General features: G+C 40.3%; 1 protein-coding gene across 2 annotated transcripts; it reads left to right on the forward strand.

Moving 5' to 3' along the window:
* The first annotated feature begins 5,560 nt into the window (after window positions 1-5,560).
* LOC148039021 (14-3-3-like protein) lies at window positions 5,561-7,964 on the forward strand. 2 transcript variants are annotated; one of them, XM_087674894.1, is made up of 4 exons: window positions 5,561-6,170; window positions 7,032-7,154; window positions 7,240-7,356; window positions 7,579-7,964. In XM_087674894.1, the coding sequence occupies exons 1-4, from the start codon at window positions 5,691-5,693 to the stop codon at window positions 7,588-7,590; spliced, it is 732 nt and encodes a 243-aa protein (XP_087531020.1). In that variant the 5' UTR covers window positions 5,561-5,690; the 3' UTR covers window positions 7,591-7,964. The 2 variants fall into 2 exon arrangements, with proteins under 2 accessions (XP_087531020.1, XP_087531019.1); XM_087674893.1 differs by having other exon boundaries at window positions 5,563-6,170; window positions 7,474-7,964.
* The last annotated feature ends 1,920 nt before the right edge of the window (window positions 7,965-9,884 follow it).

The following is a 9,884-nucleotide window of genomic DNA, read 5'->3' on the forward strand; positions in this document are numbered from 1 at the left end:
GATCCAGGAATTAGGTCTATCTTGTGATTTTCGGGATGTATAGGTGGTAAGCCAAGTGGTAAGTCAGCAGGAAAACAATCTTGAAATTGTGAAAGAAATTGTGCGTGCCTAGGATGCATTTGATTTTCTTTAGCTTCGATTTCATTCACCCATATTAAATAGGATTTGCTACCTTTTCATAATGCACGTTTAGCATGTGTATGACTAAGCAATGGAAAATTATCGAAAGTGTTCATACCATGCAATGTGATTTGTTTCCCATTAGAATGAATCTTCATTGAATGCATGGAATAATCTATATCAGGATTGTACTGATGACGCCAAGGCATTCCTAAGATAATGTCACTAGATTGCAAAGGCACAACTAAGAAATTTCTACGTTCAACATAATCACCAATTTTAATTTCTAAGTCATGCACTTCTTGTGTTCCATTGTATCTAGTGCCTAAGAATGCAGCCTTAATGCGATAATGAGTAGAAACAATATGTAAATTTAATTCTTTAACCAATTTTGCAGAAATAAAGTTATGTGTGCTCCCATCATCATGTAAAATAGTCTTTTCTTTACCATGCACAAGACATTTCATTGTTAATAAGGAATGGGGATTTGGCATACCTGGTAAAGTATGTGAAGTAGTACTAATGTCGTCATCATCTTCCGTGAAATCTGGCATCTCTTCATGTTCTTCATCTTCTGTCGCTCCCAAATAATTGATATGAACAGTTGGCTTTTTGAATTGACAATTGGCCGCTAGATGTCCAGGTTGATGACATTTGTAACAGACTATGGGTTTTGCTTTGGATACATTATTGGTAATAGTAGGAAGTTTAGGAATGTTGGGATTTGACTCGAGAGATGGCTTAGGGTTTGAATTTGTGTTTGATGGCAAAGCATATGGTCGTGTCCAAGATTTATGGAATGAAGATGGAACGAAACGACTTTGATTGAATTTTCAAAAATTTGAATTGAATTGTTTTGAACCAAAGTTACCATTAGTTTGAAATTGTTGTGGTCGCTTCTCTCGTCCTCGAATTTTGTCTTCAGTGTCATGGGCCAAGGAAATTGAATCTTCGAGAGTCGTTGGCTTGAACATGTTGACCTCCGCATAAAAATGTCCAAGTAAGCCAGACATCAACTTGCGTTTATGGGTTGCTTTAGGTACATCTTCAAGCATTCGTAGTTGCAATAAAGCGTTCCAAAAATGCTCGGTATATTGTGAAATAGGCTCACGATCCCTCTGTTGCAGAAGATCCCATTATTTGATTGCTTTTTCGTGGAATTGGGATGGAAGGAAATTCTGCAAAAAATTCTTTTGGAAAGTCTCCCAAGTAGTAGGACAATCAATGCTCTTGCGGACAACAGTCCACCATAGGGATGCTCGGTCCACTAGATGATTAGTGACACACTAAATTTTGTCTTTCTCAGCATATTGTTTTTCATGGAAATAATCATCAAATTGACTGATAAAAGCAAGTACAGTCTTTCCATCGCGTGACCCATTGAAAGTATAAAATTTGAAATTTCTTTTACTTATCTTTGTTTCTTTCCGAATAGATTGCACTTCAAGTGTTGCATCGATCATACGTCGTATAAGATCTTCAGATTACGGTCCATCTTGGTCAGCGGTAGATCGTTGCAGATTGGCCATTTGAGCTTGCAAGGTTTGACGTGCTCTTCGTTCCTCTTGAAACTGCATTATAATCAAATCCAATTTTTGCTCCATCATTGGTTCGAGTAGGTCACCTTCAGCCATAAAATCTTCCATGGTTTGATTGGACATCCCGCAAAATTCCAAAAGACCTCACACACTCGAAATCTTGTTAGCGGAATGAGCATAGCTCAAAGTTGGGTTTACAAGGCTTATTTCTCTCTCTTTTTTTAAATGGCTTTTTATAGTATTTCTTCTTTGCGGATGCGGAATTTAATGTCATGATCGTCTTCCAAGAAGGTGATTCGTGCGTGTTGCAAATTGTTTGCTGAAATTTGGCTCTGTCAGTCCACAGGTGTGAACAGGGGCTTCGATGGAAGTAAAAACGCATCCAGAACTAACTGTATATGAACAGTCGCTATGGGAGAGGTTGAACCTTGATCTTTGTGACTTGATAGAGTTGGAACTTAATAAGATTAAAGCTTTAAGCTTTAGACTAGTCATTTTTTTTAAACGACGTGTAAGGAGGGCCGTTTACTGACGCTGCCTTCTCTCACGATGTCCTTTTGCCACAAAATGTCAAAATTCTTAAGAGCTTTAAGCTCTTATAAGATTTTTAAAGCTGGTCTCCTTAAACAATAATAATAAACGCCTTCTCTTATCTGTGAATAGGCGACTTGATGTAGGAGCTTGTCTGCTGGTCCTTTGCCATCTAGAAGTGGTCCTTTGCGATCTGACAGCACAGGAGGGGGTTCTTCACTGCCAGGAACATGCTGGTATTGATGGATTGCCACGAGACTGACTGTAGAGCTCGATCGTTTCAAGAGCTCCGCCTTTGCGCGAGATGGTAAGCGATTGGAAGCTCTTGATCTCAGCTTCGCTCTGATACCACTGGTGCATAAATCGAATGTTGTATGCACGCGTAGTGAGTGCCGGAAGGTCCCCAAGAACAAAAGAACTCTATTTTTGCACAAAAAACAAGAGAGAAGACTTGCACGACATGAAGCAAAAGACTCATTGGGTACAATCTCCCCCCATGCCTTGTGTGAGCGCTCCACAAAGCATGTATTTGATATATTATTCATCTCCAAGCTCAAAAAATAGCCCAATTTAAAATTAGCATGCTTTAGCTTTTGTGTTTGCTTTTGTCACACTAAAGAATTAAAGTTTTTGGGCGCCCAAAGAGTCGGGCGGTGCCCAAATACAATGTCCAATAACAAATATTTAAATCGTATGCCCATGCGCATACAAAATAATAAATAAATGTCAAGTGCCTCAATAAATAAACGCATCAAAATAAATATTGGCGCCATGCCTAAGATGCACACCCATCAAAAATGATAATTTCTTCTAAATAACTTGAATACACGCTATCGCCCAGTGCTTCCCAATGCCATTGCTGCCGGCTCTACACATCAACTGAAGCATTCACAATTGTTAGAAAATAATAAAATTAAATTGACAAAAGTGAATACCTAGCAGTCTTCAGCTACAAAATAAATAAATTGGTTAGAACCCAATCCTAACCTTAATTTATTACGAGTGCGCACTCTAAACTCATACACGTCTATTAATTTAAATATGTATTTTGTGGAATCACCCACTTGCACATTAAATTAAATGCTCGAAAAGGAGAGGCATCCCCATCGACTTTTCACACAAAGAATCCACCTTGTGTATGAGCCCCAGCAATATTAAATAAAATTTTATGGAATCCACCGTGGAATATGCCTCCTGGCATCAGTTTCTAAATATCACGCAAATCAAGGAAGTGTTTTCTTGAAGTTGTGTATAGATGAAAGTTTATAGTAGTTTAGTGCATAAAAGAGATTATTTGTATATGTGGCATTCTGTATTACAATTTTTATATATTACTTTTGGTGTTAAGTTTGATATGAGAGAGAGAGAGAGAGAGAGAGAGAGAGAGAGAGAGAGAGAGAGAGAGAGAGAGAGAGAGAGAGAGAGAGAGAGAGAGAGAGAGAGAGAGAGAGAGAGAGAGAGAGATGAGTGAGTGTGTGTGTATGTATGTGTCTCATGTTCTCATGTGTGTAGGCTCCAAGTGTGTAGAAAGACACACATAAGTAGTGCATATAGAAGTGAGACCTAGGATTAGAGGAGCATCTATACAACCAACTATATATAGCATCAACACTCCCCTCAAACAAAGATCTTTAACTATCACAATTAGTTTGCATAAATCTTTATACTGCTAGGTTGTAATACCTTGATTTACAATAATAACCTCAAGTATAATGGTCATGTGACAATTTTAGTACAAATAATATCATCCATGGAATATATCAATGATGACAAATCCAACAATCTTGGTTGAAGGTCATGGGTGGTAGAAGAGTCCAGCACTACATAGGTAGTAAAGCCCATCAATTTTGATAGGAAACCCATTGACTAGAATCCATTGATGTTGATAAAAAAGCTATCATTGTGCTGTAAAGCACTATCCATGCTTATTTTGTTGATGTTTTAGTCTCAGTGTGGTCATTATGTTGGTTATATTAATATGCCTAAAAAGCACTTACAATTTGAAAGCAAACTTTAATTGATTTCATGTATAAGGCTCAAATGGTGAGCATTTGTTGTTGTAGTGAGGAACTACCCTTTCACTCTCAATTAAGCACTACTTCCCAAAAATCATGGGGCAAACTCATGTTAGAGGCATTTATCAATCTCAACAACTTTGCTTGCTTCTTATCCATTTGTTTGTTCTTATTAAACATGGTTGTATACTATAAATGCTAATATAGTAACTTTTTGGAATATTGCTATAGTGAGCATGTGGAAAGACTAGTGCATGACAAGTGATTGGAAAATCCATGTGCCTTGTCTTTTAAATGTGACAATCAACTCAATGTTTGTCCACCAAACTATTTTAAATGTGACAATCAACTCAATGTTAGCCCACCAAACTATTTTTTATGGCAACATGCATGTGCAAGGATACCTAGCATTTACAAGAGAGTGGGAACCAATTAACTTGGGGAGTTTTGCAAGTCTTTCTACTATAATAGTTGGTGGATAATGGCCAAGTTTTTAGATATGCATTGACAATGCTAAGCAACCAAGAGTGTGTAGTATTAATGGTGCTCATTTAACTTGATTGTGGAGTGAACTTCATGGTTGAAAATTGAAACTCTTGGTTATAATTAGATGGTATCTTACTTTCCAAGGTCATAATTTGGAAAATTTAGCTATAAGTCCTAGCAAAGAGTATAAATATACCCATGATTAGATCACCCTCGACATAAAGGGTTAGACACAACAAGTTGTTGACATTTTCCTTTGTGGGAGAAGGGGCTCTAAGGAAGTAGAGTAGAAAGGATACAAGGTGGACTTTTCACCAAACAATATGATATGAGCTAATGTGCAAATCAACTCCATGTGCCGAACTACCCCTAGCTAGGTATGTGGTTCCTCCCTCGCACAAGCTCATGATATTGCCACAATTCACGCGTGGGGATTCTAGTGGGGATTTTTCTACAGAACTTATTGTGATGGAATGTGCAGTTTGTTTTTCCCTTGTTTTTCTTGGAGGAATGTTAAAATATATAAAAAAGAAAGGCAAAAAGCAACACGTGAAAACTTTTTCGCTAGAAGCTTAACCCATTTTGCTATTGCAAGGGGATTGGTCTATTGCCTTAAGCAAAATACAAGCTACTAGATAGTGGCCGTGTGACCACGGATGCTATCCTGCACAGAATGTGGCATTGAATTTCTAGACAGCCCTAAAAGAGTGCTTGTTTTGTTTTTCAAGCACTAGAGTGTGTGGCCTTAGGCGTGAACAAGGCCTTAAGGCTCAAGGTAGATAGGGGAGTGCCAAAGGGGAAAGTCACTGTGTGCCGCCCGTACACACACACACACACACACACATTCTCTCTCTCTCTCTCTCTCTCTCTCTCTCTATAGTTCTCAGCTTACAGAATCTCTCTCCCTTTCTCTCTCTCTCTCTCTCTCTCTTTCTGTCTGCCGCTGCTTTCTCACACAGGCACACACACACACACACACACACACACACACAGACCAGCCATGGCCGAAGCTCTCCGCGAGGAGTTCGCCTACATGGCCAAGCTCGCCGAGCAGGCCGAGCGCTACGAGGAGATGGTGGAGTTCATGGAGAACGTCACCAAGAGCGGCAATGGTGTCGATCTGTCCGTGGAGGAACGCAACCTCCTGTCCGTCGCGTACAAGAACGTGATCGGGGCGCGCCGCGCCTCGTGGCGCATCATCTCGTCCATCGAGCAGAAGGAGGAGAGCAAGGGTAACGAGGATCATGTGGCCACCATTAAAGAGTACAGGGCCAAGGTCGAGTCCGAGCTCACCAACATCTGTGGCAACATCCTTGGCCTCCTCGACAGCCACCTCATCCCCTCGGCGAGTGCGGCTGAGTCCAAGGTCTTCTACCTCAAAATGAAGGGGGACTATCACCGCTACCTCGCTGAGTTCAAGACCGGTGCTGAGCGCAAGGAGGCTGCTGAGAACACCATGTCTGCTTACAAATCTGCCCAGGTATGACTCCTGTCCAGGTATGGATGGCTTTTAGTAGCTACTACGGGTGATGTTTCTCTAGGATAAGCATTCCAAGGTTTTTCTGATGACTAGTAGGGTGTTACTTGAAGATATGGTTATCTATAGCTTGAGATCGTGATGTCAGGTCATCGGTCACTATAACGATTGATGCTTGTTACCTTTAGATCAGAAGCAGCTGTACCATCATGAACAAGGATGTGATAACTTCGAATGACTGAAGGTTGGTGACCTTAGATTTGTGCAAGTATAGGCTTGCTCATTGAACTTGCAGAGTTGCACCAGATACAAGCTGTTGTCAGTTCTGTAGTCTTTTTTTACAGGGTAGTTTATCTTGTAGGCCAAGATGAGTGTTGGATCAACTTTTAAGTGATGTTGTGCTCATTCTGTCAGTATCGGAATAGTTTTGCCTTTAGCACATGACTGGGGGAAAGCCTGAATACATGTTTGATTTGGACTGGAAATGTCCAAATAATTCTGATTTCCCTTTGAGTAAATACATAAGAACTTGTGTGGTGGGCTACCCTACTCAGACTATCTGTGGAGGATCCTATTTTAGGACCATATTGGAGGATTAAGTACAGCAAACCATGGAATCAAGGGTCTCCACAATGAAGTAAATGTGGCAACTAGGGGTTGTAGAGTTTTTTACATTAGGTGGATTTCTGGTGGCAGTGGCGGGACATTTTCACTGTTTTCTGATGCTTGATAGTCCTTTCTTTCCAGGTCATATTCTGGTGTCAGATGTCGATGGCAATGATCCTAACTGTTTTTTGATGGCTGATGTTCCTTTCTTTCCAGGTCAAAATGTGTTATGACTTGTTGCGCTTCATTTGCCTGTAGGACATTGCGACTGCTGAACTTGCTCCAACTCATCCTATTCGCTTGGGGCTTGCCTTAAACTTCTCGGTTTTCTATTATGAGATTTTAAACTCTCCTGATAGGGCCTGCACTCTTGCGAAACAGGTGAGGTGACTTACAAGTTTTCATACATTCTCACATATTATTGGAATCTCAAGTGCTGGCTGGCTTACAATGTGAGCTGATGCAGGCTTTTGATGAAGCTATATCTGAGCTTGACACATTGGGAGAGGAATCGTACAAAGATAGCACGTTGATTATGCAGCTTCTCAGGGATAACCTGACACTGTGGACGTCTGACATGCAGGTATGCCACCTCCTCCTTATGTGTCTCCTCCATCCCCGTTTCCAGCAAAAGATGGGCACACATGCACACTAGCACTCGTTGACCTGTGAGCTTTCTCCTTGTTCTCTTTTCTTTCAGGAGCAGTTGGACGAACCATAGCTCTGCATTCAGATCTATCATCATTAGATGCTAGCATTGGAGCTGGTAGGGATTTTATTTTCTGAGGCAATGTCTCTTTTGCAGAAAGACATCTAGCCATTTGCTGGAGACCACAGATTTAGAGCCAGGTGAATTTCATGTTTGCTTGGACAAGGAAGGGAAGTTTCAAACATTGCAATCAATCTTAGAACTCTCAGAAGCTAGTCATTTGGCCCTCGGTCCAGCTATGGGGAAGCTCGTTGACTTGTTGTATGCTACAGCAGGCATCATAGTCTGCCCTAATTGGAAACATTTGTTTTCTATACTAGAGTAGTTGGAAAGGCAGACCTGTCATATTTTTTAATGTAGAAGGGAGGCTTATGGTGTTGCTTATGTTATGTTCCTTGAAAGCAAGGGGATTATGATTGTATGTAACAATCAATTGCCTATTTGTTGTTCTACTACTAAGCCTGAAACAGTTTCTGATAGTCTATCCTATTCTTTGTGGTGCCTTGTTGGATTGGATGTGATGTCTCATGCTGGTTAAACTTATTCTAAGGTAGTAGTAGTAGTTTTTCTGAGGGCTGTTGCCAGGGTCTTGTATTACAACACCTTTGTTGGACTATGTAGTTTTGGTCTTTGGGTCCTGAGGCATTTGCTTGTCATGTTTCAACATGTGTATGGCTCTGTTGAACACTCTGGGTTTTGTGTTACATTTATTATGGTACAATTATCATGTGATTTTGGTGCTGTGGCTAATTTTAATTGTGGTTGTCAATCCAACAGCTGGTAGTTGCCATTTTCTGGCTTGTACTCAATCATGTCTTTTGGCCTGTCTTTTTTGTGCTTTGGAGGGATACCCTTGGTTTTGATTTGACACTCTTCTCTTTTTTAATTGTGAAACCAACACATCTGATGGGTATGTTGTGTGTTTCTGAGTTTGTGACCTTGAACCAAGACCTCTGATACTGGTTTGTTGCTGTAGCTATAGTAAATCTTTTGCAGAACTGAAAAAGTGGTTGCTGCTTTCGCTTTGGTTCTTGTTTTAGTAATTCAGAAGCGGTTGACCAGGGAATACGTGGATGTGCTGTCTTTCTTGTTTCATTACTTTTACTAGGTTTGGCCTTTTTTATGTATTGTGAAGGGAAGCATATCTGCAACTTGTCTTGGCCACTTGCTCTATCACTTGCTAGTTTGGGCATGAAGAATCACTCGGTAGTTGGGCTTGAAGAATCCTGTAATGTTTGGATAGCTTTATGAGAGATGAAAAGAGCTGCAGATGTGTTTGTTTTTGCCAGGTTATTATGCCTGATGTTAGGTCTCAAATATTTTACATTCAGTTATAGTAGCAGTTTAACACTCAATAGATAGCAGATTCAGCAGTGACGAATCACAGGCAAGGTTTTCCATACTTAGACCATTCACTGGGGCATCTTGGGGGAGGGTAACCAGCTGGTCCAATATGCTGGCAGTTAAATGATCAGGCTGCTAAATATCCTCTGAAGTGCTCCCCACAACAATAATATAGAAAGCTCAAACCTATACGAAACATGGCCTTAGTAATTTTATAGATCTGACCTAATGTAATTAACATAAGGCTTACCATATTGTTATGTTAGCTTTTGTGGAGAGAGAGGGAGAGGCTTGTCATACTAAAATCTAATAGAGGCCACAAACTCACTATGAGAGAACCTAGTACACAACAATCTGTATCTCCGAAATCATGTAAAAACTGAAACTAACCTTGTCTTGTTGAATGGATCTTGGAACATGCAAATGGTACAATCATGGCAAGTAAAGAGTGATCTATCTCTAGTGCCATCCAATGGGTATAATGGGGGTATGATATATCCTACATGGGGTAAGGGGCAAGACGAGATTCATATCTACTCTAGCTTGCCTTAGTCTTTGCTTTATCTCCTCTGTTCTACAATGTTGTGTGAAGATTCGGGATATAATGAGTATGTGCTTGATAGGGTTGTGTCGGCATGCATCTAGGTAGGCTGGGTCTCTTGGTTGACTTGAAATTTGAGTTTTTGTGTATTGTGAGTCCTAGTCATAAATTGAATGATCTAGGTGTGCATGGTGCTTTGGTGGGCATGAAGAACTTTGTGCATGTTTAGTATCTCCTCTTGGTGCCTTTGTAGCCCCATGAGGAGGAGGCCAAGGAAGTTCAATGAGGAGGAATACCTTAGGGTGTGAAATACCCTAATTATTACTAAAACCAATGCAAAGCACTAGTCATTCTCCTAGTTCTTCATATGTAGAACATGGAGTGAGAGAATAAGTGTATATGATTGGAGGTAAGAATAAATTGAAGAAATAATAGATGTAAGATCAAGTGAGTGTTAACAAATGTGTATATCACACACACACACACACACACACACACACACACACACACACACACA

The sequence above is a fragment of the Lygodium microphyllum genome, chromosome 3 (genome assembly GCF_053477565.2).
Source record: "Lygodium microphyllum isolate KBCC chromosome 3, Lygodium_microphyllum_v1.1.10, whole genome shotgun sequence".
NCBI lineage: Eukaryota > Viridiplantae > Streptophyta > Polypodiopsida > Schizaeales > Lygodiaceae > Lygodium > Lygodium microphyllum.

Coding starts and splice junctions, on each gene's coding strand:
- LOC148039021 (XM_087674893.1), top strand. CDS start 5,691: ATGGCCGAAGCTCTCCGCGAGGAGTTCGCCTACATGGCCAAGCTCGCC. Junction 7,155..7,239: donor CCTGCACTCTTGCGAAACAG/GTGAGGTGACTT, acceptor GAGCTGATGCAG/GCTTTTGATGAAGCTATATC. Junction 7,357..7,473: donor TGTGGACGTCTGACATGCAG/GTATGCCACCTC, acceptor CTTTTCTTTCAG/GAGCAGTTGGACGAACCATA.